Raw genomic sequence first — 16,178 nt, 5'->3', positions numbered from 1 at the left:
ATCAAATATGAAAAATATGAACATGTATAAATCACAAAATTGATAAAAACAAATATCATGCAAAATTCTCAAATCTGAAAAATATGAACACGTGTAAAACTATTAATTTTTAAATTGACAAGTTTGAAAATATGTAAATTTTCGAAAATTGAAAAGTTACAATCATATGTAGAATTTGACAATTAGAAATTTATGAACATGCAAGAAATTTCGAAATCGAAGAATTATAATCGACAAGAACAAAACAATACGATGATAATAAATTATAAAAAAATAATATCACTTTGATAAAAAAAAAAAATAGGGGGAAGGAAGAGAAGAAGAATTAATAGTAAAATAAAAAATAAGAAGCTAAAACTCACCTCTAAAATAATAATTGTGTAAGATTCCTTCAGACGAAATCCGAGGTAAGTACGAGAGGTGTGATGGGAGAGAATGAAGAATGCGAGTCCTTGGAGAGATTCCTTCTCTTCTCCTTATTTTTCTTCTATTTTTTTTAAGGAACAAGAGAAAAGAGCAAAAAAAAAATGGAGATAGCAAAATGTGGAGAGTGAAAGATAGGGAGTAGAGACGTGGGTAGAGAGTGTCTAGAGAGAGAGAGAATCATGGGGGAACAGAACATCAAGAGAGAAAAAGAATCGTGGGGGACGCCTTCAAAACTTGGGGAACTCCAATTTTATAATCTTTTTGTTCCCCTCCCCCATTTTTTTAATTTTCTGATTCTCTTTATTCACCACGTTTTTTGTAGAACAAGGTGGCTATTGATCCCGTGTTACTCGTGCTTTAGTTGCCCTTTATTGATCGATTGAGTTTAATTTTCATTTTAATTTGATAGGTCGATTGCATTTTCATTTTAATTTGATTAGTCGATTGAATTTTAATTGGAATATTTGTTGGTTGATTGAATTTTAATTTAATTTGGCTAGTCGATTGAATTTTAATTTGGATATTGATTTGAGTTGTTTAAAATTTTCGATTTGTTTAAGTTTTATTTATTATAGTTATTCAAAAAAATTTCTATTTGTTTAAAAATTTTCAGTTTGACTTGTTTTAATTTTTGTCGTTTTGAATCGTGATTTCAAGTGAACTTTCAATTTTTCTAATCGTGCGTTTTCTAAAGTTTTTTCTTTTGATGTGCGTAAATATTTCGAAAGTCTATTTTTACTTTTGCGTTTTTCCAAGAATTAAGGTCTCTATATAAAAGACAGTTATCAACGGGTGCTTTGGTCGTTTTTGCTATGTTTTCGTCCATTTTATATTTGTTAGACTCGAAATCATATTCTGAGGGCAATGAACACTACACATTTATATCTGCAAGAAGTTTAGAAATAAAAAAAAAAAATCTAGGGTGACTCTTTTAATCACATCTTTGCAGAGGAGTAGAGTGTAGCTATTAAGAGGCTTCACGAGGAGATTCAAAATGAAGAGAAGTTTGTGTTACAGAAATCTCGAATACAATGGTTAAAACAAGGGGATTCGAATTCAAAAAAATTTCGTGCTTCAATTGCATCAAGAATATCACATAATTCTATTTGGCCTATGAAAAAGGATGATGGCTCTTTTACGACTAATAGAGAAGAAATTAGGAATTTGGGGGTTCAATCTTCAAGAATATTTTTACTCCAGATTCAAATGATGTATGTCATGTAATCCCGTTCAGAAAATGATTGTCTGAGGAATAATAAAATGCCCTAACTGTTGAAGTGACGCTGCAGGAGATCAAAGATGTTATATTTAGACCCCCAAGAAATGAAGGACCGGGTCTGGATGGTTTTCGAACAGACTTTTACATGTCCTTTTGGAATATAGTGGGCAATGATGTGATCAAAGCAGTTCATAATTTTTTTCAGAAAATCAAAGCTTTTTCGAGAGGTAAAGTCCATATTTTTGACGCTTATTCCCAAAGAAGATGTTGCATCTTCTTTTGATAAGGTGAGGCCAATATCACTTTTGTAATTTTTTGTACAAAGTGATTATTTAAATTATAGCTAATAGATTGGCACGGTGTTTGCATAATGTGAAAAAAAAAAATCCAAATTTGATGGCCTCAGGCCGTCAAATTTCATAAAATTCGATGGAGCAAGGGGTCGAATTGGTGTTGAATTTTTCATTGTCAATTTTCTTTTTCAACGAGTCGAAACTATCAAATTAATGTAGGATGGGAGAAATTCGACAGCTCTAATCCGTTAAATTTGGGAACATCAAGAATTTCGACAGTCCTAGCCCATCAAAATCCAGTTTCTAAATTTCGTGGGCCTAGGCCCGTCAATTTTTTCTGTCGCGTAGTGTTGGATTCTGTTGTAAGTGAGAATCAATCAACATTTATTAAATGCTGAAGGATTTCTGGTGATATTATCTTTGCTCACGAATTAGTCCGAATATTCCAATTAAGCCTGGGGCAAACGTCTTTTTATGCTAAAGTTGATAGAAGGAAAGCTTATGATCAGGTTCGATGTCGCAATTCTTAAAAAATTAGGATTTAACGAGACTTGGATTTTTGAGTGTTTCCCTTCTCCCAAAGTTCTCTTTAATTCTTTCTGGTTCAACGTGTGGACTCTTTCATAGTTTCTGTGGGTTGACACAGGATGACCCTATTCCACCTTATTTATTCACAATAGCTAGCTATGAAAGCTTTTTCCTGCTTATTGGAGGAACAAATGCAGTTGGGACTTGTAAAGGTACCGATTACTAATGATTGTCCAAATATCTCTCATTTATTATTTGCGGATGATTTGCTCAATTTTTTTTTTTTTAAGGATAGTGTGTCCCCGTGCTCTGATATTCATAAGGCTCTTGATTTCAACCACAGGTTACCGGTATAAAAAAAAATATTTTATTAAGAAAAAAAGGAAAAAGAAAAAACAAAGTATTTTTACATGTCCCCAGTAGTTGAATGATTCTTACTTTTGACCGTTCTATTAATATACACATTTTTAGGATGTATCCAATCAAATGGTCCATGGCGATCCATGTAGTAGTTAAGGATGGGGATCCATTGACTGGTGAAGAATGACCCACGGGCAAGCAAATGCATGATCCCGACGGTGAAAATACAACATCCACCGCTCAAGTTCTATACATATCTCCATGGCACGTATCTCGTACGTTGATACTTATCTCAAGCAAAAATCTCGATAGTTTGATTTCGTATTAAAAAGGTTGGGATCATGTGTTTTTTCCACGAGTCATTCTTTACGAGGCACCTAATCCTGAACCGTTAGTTAATACTGTATAGGTGATCTAATTTCGGGCAAGATTTATGTATGGGCCTCGTGAATTTGTGGGACAAGGCCTGCGCTTGGCAAATATCAGATTAATATGTTAAGTTGCAGTATGAAATACCGGGAGAGAGAGAATACTGAACCAACCATGTTTATTCTTATATTTATGGAAGATCGTCCCTAGCGACATCCACAGTAACAATAGAAAACAAGTTCTTCACCATTTGAAAACAGAAAGATGGTGGTAGTAGTGGTAACAAAATAACAATTACATTAAGGGTTCTTCACAATCTCGAAACAACTAACAAATGCGGTAGCATAGTACCACCAGTAGTGGTAACAATAGCATCAAGGGTTGCCCCCCAGGGCCAAGAATTGAGCTTGTAGGTCATCAACTACCTCCTCATCTAGCTTGAAAGCTCTAGCCAGAATGTAAGCAGGCACTGATGGGTTTGCACCGAAGATTGCATTGGCTTCGGTGAGCACACCTGGATTCTGGCTATTTAAGGCAGCGAAGGCAAGGGCTGGTTCCTTCCCGACATTTTGTTGAAAATGTACAAGTCCACGTGGGAATACGAACACGTCACCCACCTCGAGGGTTGTACTGTATAGAGTGTTGTTTGGGTTAGTGGTGATGAATCCAACGAGGAGCTTGCCTTTGATCACGACGAGGATCTCACTGGCCCGAGGGTGATGGTGGGGCCGGTTTTGCCCACCAGGTGCAATGTCGATCCGGACAATGGAAATTCCCTGCGTGTTGATACCTGGGAACGCGTCCACAAATGCAGTTGTGACGAGACCCGCGACTGAGTTGTTAGTGTTTCCGGGTTGGCGGAGCCCTCTGTAGACGAAGTCGGTCGATTTTACTTCCCTTGGATCTTTGCACGCGAAACCGTTCACAAAAACTGAACCAATAGAGGTAGAAATAAATTTAGATACTAGAACAAAAAAATACATCGGCCTTAACGTCAATTTATATCATTTTAAAACTTTGCTATAAGAAAATACCAGGGTTCTGCAAATCAGCAACACAGAAGTCTTGAAGTGGGTCGGCATCGGTGGCATGAACCAAGACAAAGTTACAAACACAAGCAGAAAAAATCAGAAAAACAAGAGACGCCATGTTCATGCCTACTTTACTTTACTCACTACTTATCTTTTAATGCTCTGAGAGGCGATACACATATTACATATATATAGGGTGTCAAGAGAGAGGTGGATGAAAATTTCTTTTAAACTTCCTTTACGTGTAGCGCCAAACTTGAAAAGGGTGTCAAGACAGGTGGCTGTCAAGAATAATCTTGAAGTGACCTCAAGATTGTACTTCATATCTCACTGCCCCATCAAGACTTCAGCCACCCAGGGTCAGCCGAGATGGTATGGACAGGGGCGGCGGAACTAAGTGTACACAAGGAAGGTGGGCCGTGGCCCCAACCATTTTTTTCAAATATACGCTTCTATAACGTGTTAATCTTCTAAGGCTCTACGTAAGGACAGGGGACAGGGGCGGCTGAACTACAATTTTTGAATTTATTCAAAAATATGCTTTTATACTGTAATCTTCTGCAATCTACGTGGGGCTGAACTACATGTAGATTAGGGGTGCCTCGCCCCCAACAGGATTTTTTTTTTTTTTTTCGAGTCATGCTGGGGTGACACAGGATTTAGTGTGATTCTCACAATTATGAGGTGGACATGCATACATAACCGTAGATGATTTTTACTCGTTCGTGAGGAAACACATCTATGCTTACGTACACATCCAATGTCAGAGTTGTGAGGATCGTAGTAAATTCTTTTTGTTATTTCTACATTTTCCTTTTTAATTAATTAATTAATTAATTTATTTAGTGTGATTCTTTTTGTCAGCACTTCGATCCTCTCCGCCTCTACCTTCGTTGATAAAGAAAACCAATTCAATTTTAATACTGCACGAGTTTCAAAGTCAGCGTTTGGATGCTCTCAAGATGTCAACGTCTGCAAATTGATAACATCTTCCAGTAAAATGAAGAAAAAAAAAAAAAACCAATATTCAATATTATCTTTTGAAACTCATGTCACTTAACTTGGGGATTTTCATTTCACCTTTCTTAATTTATAGATACAATAATTATTCTGTTATTTTATTAATAAGACCTGCAAAATATAGTTTCAAGCAGGGGCAGTATTTGTCGTAAGAGGACTAATAATAATTAGTGATAGTTTGATTTGTACACGGAAAGGTAAGGGTTTTTTTTTTTTCGGAATTCAAAATGATTTCCCAACATTAGTTTATTCTTAGCTAATATGAAATAATATCTAGGGCGAATTACCATTTCGTGAGCTGAAAATGAGTTATTTACCATTCTGGCTCAGTGTTCATTATAAATACCAAAACGTGAATTGTCACGTTTTCGTTAATAAATAAAAAATTAGAAGGAACTTACTATTTTTCAGGTTTTAAGCGATAATTTCGCAAGTTTAAAGTGAAATTGTCACCTTAAACCTGCGAAATGATCACTTCTAAAAGCCTCCGAAATCGTTATAATTCACGTTTTGGTAATTAAAATGAATAGTGTGCTGGAATCGTAAATTCGTCTAAATTACGTTGATCACTTTTTAGTAAATATCTCTAATATATATGATGTCCAAATAAACTTTTGAAAAACCCATTGTCATCGGTACGAGTTGGATGGAGTAGCTTATTGTTTTGCGGTGCCATTGTGATCTCTAATTGGTTCTTTTGTCTCATCATTATTTTCTAAAAATAGGAAACACATTAATGCTTGGAAGTCTTATCATATAGTAGTTAAGAATGATAATGGAGGAAAACTAGGCTAAAATAAAAATAATCATCCAAGTTAAATAACTGACTGATCTTTCATCCTCACCCCATGTAGTATATATCGATAAAAGAAATCACACTCTCTATTATTAGGTCCTCGATGAAGCTTTTGACGTAAGGGTCAAGATTTTCTATGCCCGCGATTAAACTTTCAATTTCGTCGTCAGGGCAAATCCACCATCGGAAATGTTGTACCCGATATGAGTGCTTAACTTAAATATATAATTCATCACGTCTCCGCTCAACAACCTTTATGATCAACAACAAATTTAAGGCTGCACATGACTCTTCCAAACATAGTAAACAAAGGGGGGTGGAGGGGTGGGGGAAGGAGATGATGAAATAATTTTATAAAATGAAAAACACAATAACGTGGAATAAAATATGCTAAATCGAGAGTCTAATAACTCAACAAATCAATTTCTTTCAATATCTCAACTTTTTATTATTATAAAATATGTTACAAATTGGATGATGTCATTAGGATCAATAGAAGGGAAAAAAACGGCTTTAAATTTTCAAAGATGTCTATTGTTCAATTTGACCGGATATTTATAAGAAAAAACAAATAAAAAAATGTGGGGTGATGGTCATATTAAATGGCCCTCAACAAGTTACAGGCGCATTTGAATTTGTTGACCTTTGGTCTTAAATGGGAGATTAACAAATATTACTAAAAATACCCTTATTGATCTTGTTTATCTATTTCTTTATTTTTGTGTATGTGTAAGAAGTCGTAGTGTCATTGTAAATGGCACGGTTCATTGCTTAGAATCGATAAAATCGAAAGAAGTTATTTTTAATTTTTTACTATACCCACCATCAAATACTACGCACATTACTCGCCCGAACACCAAACCTCCCGCCAGGTTCATTATCTTATTCTCAACTAGTGACAAGGTTTAGAGTTTATTTCTTCAAGTAATTATTCTTGGTTTGAATTGTTGTCATTCCCAAATATAAATAGATTTTGGTTGGGATTTCCCTAATTATATATGTCCAATCTCAATCAAGATTCCGTTGGTGTTTAAAACACATCGGACCCCTGAACAAGTCGTACAAGAAGTCTTATGTGTTTTAAATCCAACAAAACATTCCACATAGGCACCGGATGTTTCTATAGAAACGAGACAACGTCGGAACGACTTGACCATTTTTCACTAAATAGTAAAAGATATCCGATAGGTAAATTGCGGGTTTTCTAAGAATTGGGAGTCGCCACCTAGTTTAGGTCTTGGAATAAAAAGTAACTCCAAAACGGATCTGAATCGGTCCACGGACAAGAGAAATGGGTACGGGGTCAAATTACGTGTTTTAAAAGGTGTCAGGCATTGAATCCGCCCGATCGAGATGATCGGTCTCTACTACGATTCAAAACTACCCCATAGTCAACTTGCATAGACTAAAGTCAAACTAGGGTGCAATCATCCTCAATTTTTGCCAAATTTATTAAACGGATCTTACGGCTACGTCTTTTTCAAACATCACATGATTCCTTAAATTTTACGTAAAAGGGAAAAAAATGAAAAAAAAAAAAAAAAAAAAAGCCCTGACCATATCCCATGTTTTTAAGGTTCACGTGTAAAATTTTTTGAATCCAAATTAACAACTTGGTAGAACACGAATCAAATAAAAAAATAGTGTCAGATCAGTCGGATATGTAAACGCCCCGAGTAAAGAAAATTGCTAAATTAAGAATGTATAAATGTACAAGAATTTTTCAAACTGAAAATCATTGATATTAGCAAAATTATTAAATCAATAATAATCTCATTTTGTATGAATCTTCAAAATTGGAAAACATTGCTTTTGGCTAAATTCCTAAATTAGAAAATTATGAATGAAATTTCAAATTAGAAAGTTATAATATGAAATTTTCGAATTAGAAATTTATGAACATGAACTTCTAAATTGGAAAATTATGAATATGACCTTTCAAAATTAGAAATTTATGAATATGAATATTTCAAAATATGAATATAAATTTTTTGAATTAGAAAGTTATGAATATACGACAACTCGACGAATTGACAAGTTTCAATATTACACAAAACTACCAAATTAATAAAATATGAATACACATGAATTTCGAGGTTGGCAAAAATTAATATCACGCAAGAATTATTAAATTAGGAAAATACGATCATACATGAATCTCAAAAGAAAATAGATATCATGTAAAATTACCAAATCAAAAAAATATGAATAAACATAAAGGTGAAAATCAATGTCATATAAAACTATCAAATCTAGAAAAAATATAAACACGCATAAATCACAAGATTGATGAAAATTAATATCATATAAAAATATCAAGTCCAGAAAATATATACATTCATAAATCACAAAATTGGTGAAAATCACTATCATGTAAAATTATCAAATCTGGAAAATATGAACACGCATAAATCACAAAATTGGTAAAAATCAATATCATGGAAAATTCTCAAATCTGAAAAATAAGGACATTCATAAATCATAAAATTGGTGAAAATAACTATAATGTAAGATTATCAAATATGAAAAATATGAACATGTATAAATCACAAAATTGATAAAAACAAATATCATGCAAAATTCTCAAATCTGAAAAATATGAACACGTGTAAAACTATTAATTTTTAAATTGACAAGTTTGAAAATATGTAAATTTTCGAAAATTGAAAAGTTACAATCATATGTAGAATTTGACAATTAGAAATTTATGAACATGCAAGAAATTTCGAAATCGAAGAATTATAATCGACAAGAACAAAACAATACGATGATAATAAATTATAAAAAAATAATATCACTTTGATAAAAAAAAAAAATAGGGGGAAGGAAGAGAAGAAGAATTAATAGTAAAATAAAAAATAAGAAGCTAAAACTCACCTCTAAAATAATAATTGTGTAAGATTCCTTCAGACGAAATCCGAGGTAAGTACGAGAGGTGTGATGGGAGAGAATGAAGAATGCGAGTCCTTGGAGAGATTCCTTCTCTTCTCCTTATTTTTCTTCTATTTTTTTTAAGGAACAAGAGAAAAGAGCAAAAAAAAAATGGAGATAGCAAAATGTGGAGAGTGAAAGATAGGGAGTAGAGACGTGGGTAGAGAGTGTCTAGAGAGAGAGAGAATCATGGGGGAACAGAACATCAAGAGAGAAAAAGAATCGTGGGGGACGCCTTCAAAACTTGGGGAACTCCAATTTTATAATCTTTTTGTTCCCCTCCCCCATTTTTTTAATTTTCTGATTCTCTTTATTCACCACGTTTTTTGTAGAACAAGGTGGCTATTGATCCCGTGTTACTCGTGCTTTAGTTGCCCTTTATTGATCGATTGAGTTTAATTTTCATTTTAATTTGATAGGTCGATTGCATTTTCATTTTAATTTGATTAGTCGATTGAATTTTAATTGGAATATTTGTTGGTTGATTGAATTTTAATTTAATTTGGCTAGTCGATTGAATTTTAATTTGGATATTGATTTGAGTTGTTTAAAATTTTCGATTTGTTTAAGTTTTATTTATTATAGTTATTCAAAAAAATTTCTATTTGTTTAAAAATTTTCAGTTTGACTTGTTTTAATTTTTGTCGTTTTGAATCGTGATTTCAAGTGAACTTTCAATTTTTCTAATCGTGCGTTTTCTAAAGTTTTTTCTTTTGATGTGCGTAAATATTTCGAAAGTCTATTTTTACTTTTGCGTTTTTCCAAGAATTAAGGTCTCTATATAAAAGACAGTTATCAACGGGTGCTTTGGTCGTTTTTGCTATGTTTTCGTCCATTTTATATTTGTTAGACTCGAAATCATATTCTGAGGGCAATGAACACTACACATTTATATCTGCAAGAAGTTTAGAAATAAAAAAAAAAAATCTAGGGTGACTCTTTTAATCACATCTTTGCAGAGGAGTAGAGTGTAGCTATTAAGAGGCTTCACGAGGAGATTCAAAATGAAGAGAAGTTTGTGTTACAGAAATCTCGAATACAATGGTTAAAACAAGGGGATTCGAATTCAAAAAAATTTCGTGCTTCAATTGCATCAAGAATATCACATAATTCTATTTGGCCTATGAAAAAGGATGATGGCTCTTTTACGACTAATAGAGAAGAAATTAGGAATTTGGGGGTTCAATCTTCAAGAATATTTTTACTCCAGATTCAAATGATGTATGTCATGTAATCCCGTTCAGAAAATGATTGTCTGAGGAATAATAAAATGCCCTAACTGTTGAAGTGACGCTGCAGGAGATCAAAGATGTTATATTTAGACCCCCAAGAAATGAAGGACCGGGTCTGGATGGTTTTCGAACAGACTTTTACATGTCCTTTTGGAATATAGTGGGCAATGATGTGATCAAAGCAGTTCATAATTTTTTTCAGAAAATCAAAGCTTTTTCGAGAGGTAAAGTCCATATTTTTGACGCTTATTCCCAAAGAAGATGTTGCATCTTCTTTTGATAAGGTGAGGCCAATATCACTTTTGTAATTTTTTGTACAAAGTGATTATTTAAATTATAGCTAATAGATTGGCACGGTGTTTGCATAATGTGAAAAAAAAAAATCCAAATTTGATGGCCTCAGGCCGTCAAATTTCATAAAATTCGATGGAGCAAGGGGTCGAATTGGTGTTGAATTTTTCATTGTCAATTTTCTTTTTCAACGAGTCGAAACTATCAAATTAATGTAGGATGGGAGAAATTCGACAGCTCTAATCCGTTAAATTTGGGAACATCAAGAATTTCGACAGTCCTAGCCCATCAAAATCCAGTTTCTAAATTTCGTGGGCCTAGGCCCGTCAATTTTTTCTGTCGCGTAGTGTTGGATTCTGTTGTAAGTGAGAATCAATCAACATTTATTAAATGCTGAAGGATTTCTGGTGATATTATCTTTGCTCACGAATTAGTCCGAATATTCCAATTAAGCCTGGGGCAAACGTCTTTTTATGCTAAAGTTGATAGAAGGAAAGCTTATGATCAGGTTCGATGTCGCAATTCTTAAAAAATTAGGATTTAACGAGACTTGGATTTTTGAGTGTTTCCCTTCTCCCAAAGTTCTCTTTAATTCTTTCTGGTTCAACGTGTGGACTCTTTCATAGTTTCTGTGGGTTGACACAGGATGACCCTATTCCACCTTATTTATTCACAATAGCTAGCTATGAAAGCTTTTTCCTGCTTATTGGAGGAACAAATGCAGTTGGGACTTGTAAAGGTACCGATTACTAATGATTGTCCAAATATCTCTCATTTATTATTTGCGGATGATTTGCTCAATTTTTTTTTTTTTAAGGATAGTGTGTCCCCGTGCTCTGATATTCATAAGGCTCTTGATTTCAACCACAGGTTACCGGTATAAAAAAAAATATTTTATTAAGAAAAAAAGGAAAAAGAAAAAACAAAGTATTTTTACATGTCCCCAGTAGTTGAATGATTCTTACTTTTGACCGTTCTATTAATATACACATTTTTAGGATGTATCCAATCAAATGGTCCATGGCGATCCATGTAGTAGTTAAGGATGGGGATCCATTGACTGGTGAAGAATGACCCACGGGCAAGCAAATGCATGATCCCGACGGTGAAAATACAACATCCACCGCTCAAGTTCTATACATATCTCCATGGCACGTATCTCGTACGTTGATACTTATCTCAAGCAAAAATCTCGATAGTTTGATTTCGTATTAAAAAGGTTGGGATCATGTGTTTTTTCCACGAGTCATTCTTTACGAGGCACCTAATCCTGAACCGTTAGTTAATACTGTATAGGTGATCTAATTTCGGGCAAGATTTATGTATGGGCCTCGTGAATTTGTGGGACAAGGCCTGCGCTTGGCAAATATCAGATTAATATGTTAAGTTGCAGTATGAAATACCGGGAGAGAGAGAATACTGAACCAACCATGTTTATTCTTATATTTATGGAAGATCGTCCCTAGCGACATCCACAGTAACAATAGAAAACAAGTTCTTCACCATTTGAAAACAGAAAGATGGTGGTAGTAGTGGTAACAAAATAACAATTACATTAAGGGTTCTTCACAATCTCGAAACAACTAACAAATGCGGTAGCATAGTACCACCAGTAGTGGTAACAATAGCATCAAGGGTTGCCCCCCAGGGCCAAGAATTGAGCTTGTAGGTCATCAACTACCTCCTCATCTAGCTTGAAAGCTCTAGCCAGAATGTAAGCAGGCACTGATGGGTTTGCACCGAAGATTGCATTGGCTTCGGTGAGCACACCTGGATTCTGGCTATTTAAGGCAGCGAAGGCAAGGGCTGGTTCCTTCCCGACATTTTGTTGAAAATGTACAAGTCCACGTGGGAATACGAACACGTCACCCACCTCGAGGGTTGTACTGTATAGAGTGTTGTTTGGGTTAGTGGTGATGAATCCAACGAGGAGCTTGCCTTTGATCACGACGAGGATCTCACTGGCCCGAGGGTGATGGTGGGGCCGGTTTTGCCCACCAGGTGCAATGTCGATCCGGACAATGGAAATTCCCTGCGTGTTGATACCTGGGAACGCGTCCACAAATGCAGTTGTGACGAGACCCGCGACTGAGTTGTTAGTGTTTCCGGGTTGGCGGAGCCCTCTGTAGACGAAGTCGGTCGATTTTACTTCCCTTGGATCTTTGCACGCGAAACCGTTCACAAAAACTGAACCAATAGAGGTAGAAATAAATTTAGATACTAGAACAAAAAAATACATCGGCCTTAACGTCAATTTATATCATTTTAAAACTTTGCTATAAGAAAATACCAGGGTTCTGCAAATCAGCAACACAGAAGTCTTGAAGTGGGTCGGCATCGGTGGCATGAACCAAGACAAAGTTACAAACACAAGCAGAAAAAATCAGAAAAACAAGAGACGCCATGTTCATGCCTACTTTACTTTACTCACTACTTATCTTTTAATGCTCTGAGAGGCGATACACATATTACATATATATAGGGTGTCAAGAGAGAGGTGGATGAAAATTTCTTTTAAACTTCCTTTACGTGTAGCGCCAAACTTGAAAAGGGTGTCAAGACAGGTGGCTGTCAAGAATAATCTTGAAGTGACCTCAAGATTGTACTTCATATCTCACTGCCCCATCAAGACTTCAGCCACCCAGGGTCAGCCGAGATGGTATGGACAGGGGCGGCGGAACTAAGTGTACACAAGGAAGGTGGGCCGTGGCCCCAACCATTTTTTTCAAATATACGCTTCTATAACGTGTTAATCTTCTAAGGCTCTACGTAAGGACAGGGGACAGGGGCGGCTGAACTACAATTTTTGAATTTATTCAAAAATATGCTTTTATACTGTAATCTTCTGCAATCTACGTGGGGCTGAACTACATGTAGATTAGGGGTGCCTCGCCCCCAACAGGATTTTTTTTTTTTTTTTCGAGTCATGCTGGGGTGACACAGGATTTAGTGTGATTCTCACAATTATGAGGTGGACATGCATACATAACCGTAGATGATTTTTACTCGTTCGTGAGGAAACACATCTATGCTTACGTACACATCCAATGTCAGAGTTGTGAGGATCGTAGTAAATTCTTTTTGTTATTTCTACATTTTCCTTTTTAATTAATTAATTAATTAATTTATTTAGTGTGATTCTTTTTGTCAGCACTTCGATCCTCTCCGCCTCTACCTTCGTTGATAAAGAAAACCAATTCAATTTTAATACTGCACGAGTTTCAAAGTCAGCGTTTGGATGCTCTCAAGATGTCAACGTCTGCAAATTGATAACATCTTCCAGTAAAATGAAGAAAAAAAAAAAAAACCAATATTCAATATTATCTTTTGAAACTCATGTCACTTAACTTGGGGATTTTCATTTCACCTTTCTTAATTTATAGATACAATAATTATTCTGTTATTTTATTAATAAGACCTGCAAAATATAGTTTCAAGCAGGGGCAGTATTTGTCGTAAGAGGACTAATAATAATTAGTGATAGTTTGATTTGTACACGGAAAGGTAAGGGTTTTTTTTTTTTCGGAATTCAAAATGATTTCCCAACATTAGTTTATTCTTAGCTAATATGAAATAATATCTAGGGCGAATTACCATTTCGTGAGCTGAAAATGAGTTATTTACCATTCTGGCTCAGTGTTCATTATAAATACCAAAACGTGAATTGTCACGTTTTCGTTAATAAATAAAAAATTAGAAGGAACTTACTATTTTTCAGGTTTTAAGCGATAATTTCGCAAGTTTAAAGTGAAATTGTCACCTTAAACCTGCGAAATGATCACTTCTAAAAGCCTCCGAAATCGTTATAATTCACGTTTTGGTAATTAAAATGAATAGTGTGCTGGAATCGTAAATTCATCTAAATTACGTTGATCACTTTTTAGTAAATATCTCTAATATATATGATGTCCAAATAAACTTTTGAAAAACCCATTGTCATCGGTACGAGTTGGATGGAGTAGCTTATTGTTTTGCGGTGCCATTGTGATCTCTAATTGGTTCTTTTGTCTCATCATTATTTTCTAAAAATAGGAAACACATTAATGCTTGGAAGTCTTATCATATAGTAGTTAAGAATGATAATGGAGGAAAACTAGGCTAAAATAAAAATAATCATCCAAGTTAAATAATTGACTGATCTTTCATCCTCACCCCATGTAGTATATATCGGTAAAAGAAATCACACTCTCTATTATTAGGTCCTCGATGAAGCTTTTGACGTAAGGGTCAAGATTTTCTATGCCCGCGATTAAACTTTCAATTTCGTCGTCAGGGCAAATCCACCATCGGAAATGTTATACCCGATATGAGTGCTTAACTTAAATATATAATTCATCACGTCTCCGCTCAACAACCTTTATGATCAACAACAAATTTAAGGCTGCACATGACTCTTCCAAACATAGTAAACAAAGGGGGGTGGAGGGGTGGGGGAAGGAGATGATGAAATAATTTTATAAAATGAAAAACACAATAACGTGGAATAAAATATGCTAAATCGAGAGTCTAATAACTCAACAAATCAATTTCTTTCAATATCTCAACTTTTTATTATTATAAAATATGTTACAAATTGGATGATGTCATTAGGATCAATAGAAGGGAAAAAAACGGCTTTAAATTTTCAAAGATGTCTATTGTTCAATTTGACCGGATATTTATAAGAAAAAACAAATAAAAAAATGTGGGGTGATGTCATATTAAATGGCCCTCAACAAGTTACAGGCGCATTTGAATTTGTTGACCTTTGGTCTTAAATGGGAGATTAACAAATATTACTAAAAATACCCTTATTGATCTTGTTTATCTATTTCTTTATTTTTGTGTATGTGTAAGAAGTCGTAGTGTCATTGTAAATGGCACGGTTCATTGTTTAGAATCGATAAAATCGAAAGAATTTATTTTTAATTTTTTACTATACCCACCATCAAATACTGCGCACATTACTCGCCCGAACACCGAACCTCCCGCCAGGTTCATTATCTTATTCTCAACTAGTGACAAGGTTTAGAGTTTATTTCTTCAAGTAATTATTCTTGGTTTGAATTGTTGTCATTCCCAAATATAAATAGATTTTGGTTGGGATTTCCCTAATTATATATGTCCAATCTCAATCAAGATTCCGTTGGTGTTTAAAACACATCGGACCCCTGAACAAGTCGTACAAGAAGTCTTATGTGTAACATTCCACATAGGCACCGGATGTTTCTATAGAAACGAGACAACGTCGGAACGACTTGACCATTTTTCACTAAATAGTAAAAGATATCCGATAAGTAAATTGCGGGTTTTCTAAGAATTGGGAGTCGCCACCTAGTTTAGGTCTTGGAATAAAAAGTAACTCCAAAACGGATCTGAATCGGTCCACGGACAAGAGAAATGGGTACGGGGTCAAATTACGTGTTTTAAAAGGTGTCAGGCATTGAATCCGCCCGATCGAGATGATCGGTCTCTACTACGATTCAAAACTACCCCATAGTCAACTTGCATAGACTAAAGTCAAACTAGGGTGCAATCATCCTCAATTTTTGCCAAATTTATTAAACGGATCTTACGGCTACGTCTTTTTCAAACATCACATGATTCCTTAAATTTTACGTAAAAGGGAAAAAAATGAAAAAAAAAAAAAAAAAAAGCCCTGACCATATCCCATGTTTTAAGGTTCACGTGTAAAAATTTTTG

General features: G+C 34.7%; 2 protein-coding genes across 2 annotated transcripts; both read right to left on the bottom strand.

The window, feature by feature from the left end:
• Nucleotides 1-3,349: 3,349 nt before the first annotated feature.
• LOC147390637 (germin-like protein subfamily 1 member 14) lies at nt 3,350-4,402 on the bottom strand. Its single transcript, XM_086417403.1, has 2 exons — nt 4,230-4,402; nt 3,350-4,126 (listed from the first exon to the last, which is right to left on the bottom strand). The coding sequence occupies exons 1-2, from the start codon at nt 4,348-4,350 to the stop codon at nt 3,570-3,572; spliced, it is 678 nt and encodes a 225-aa protein (XP_086273529.1). The 5' UTR covers nt 4,351-4,402; the 3' UTR covers nt 3,350-3,569.
• Nucleotides 4,403-11,906: 7,504 nt separating this feature from the next.
• LOC147390636 (germin-like protein subfamily 1 member 14) lies at nt 11,907-12,959 on the bottom strand. The gene is made up of 2 exons (XM_086417400.1): nt 12,787-12,959; nt 11,907-12,683 (listed from the first exon to the last, which is right to left on the bottom strand). The coding sequence occupies exons 1-2, from the start codon at nt 12,905-12,907 to the stop codon at nt 12,127-12,129; spliced, it is 678 nt and encodes a 225-aa protein (XP_086273526.1). The 5' UTR covers nt 12,908-12,959; the 3' UTR covers nt 11,907-12,126.
• Between the last annotated feature and the right edge of the window lie 3,219 nt (nt 12,960-16,178).

This window comes from Akebia trifoliata, chromosome 11 (genome assembly GCF_017979445.1).
Source record: "Akebia trifoliata isolate Shusen 1 chromosome 11, ASM1797944v1, whole genome shotgun sequence".
Classification (NCBI taxonomy): domain Eukaryota; kingdom Viridiplantae; phylum Streptophyta; class Magnoliopsida; order Ranunculales; family Lardizabalaceae; genus Akebia; species Akebia trifoliata.
The sequence above is the reverse complement of the archived record's forward strand: the minus strand, read 5'-3'. Positions and strand labels throughout refer to the sequence as shown.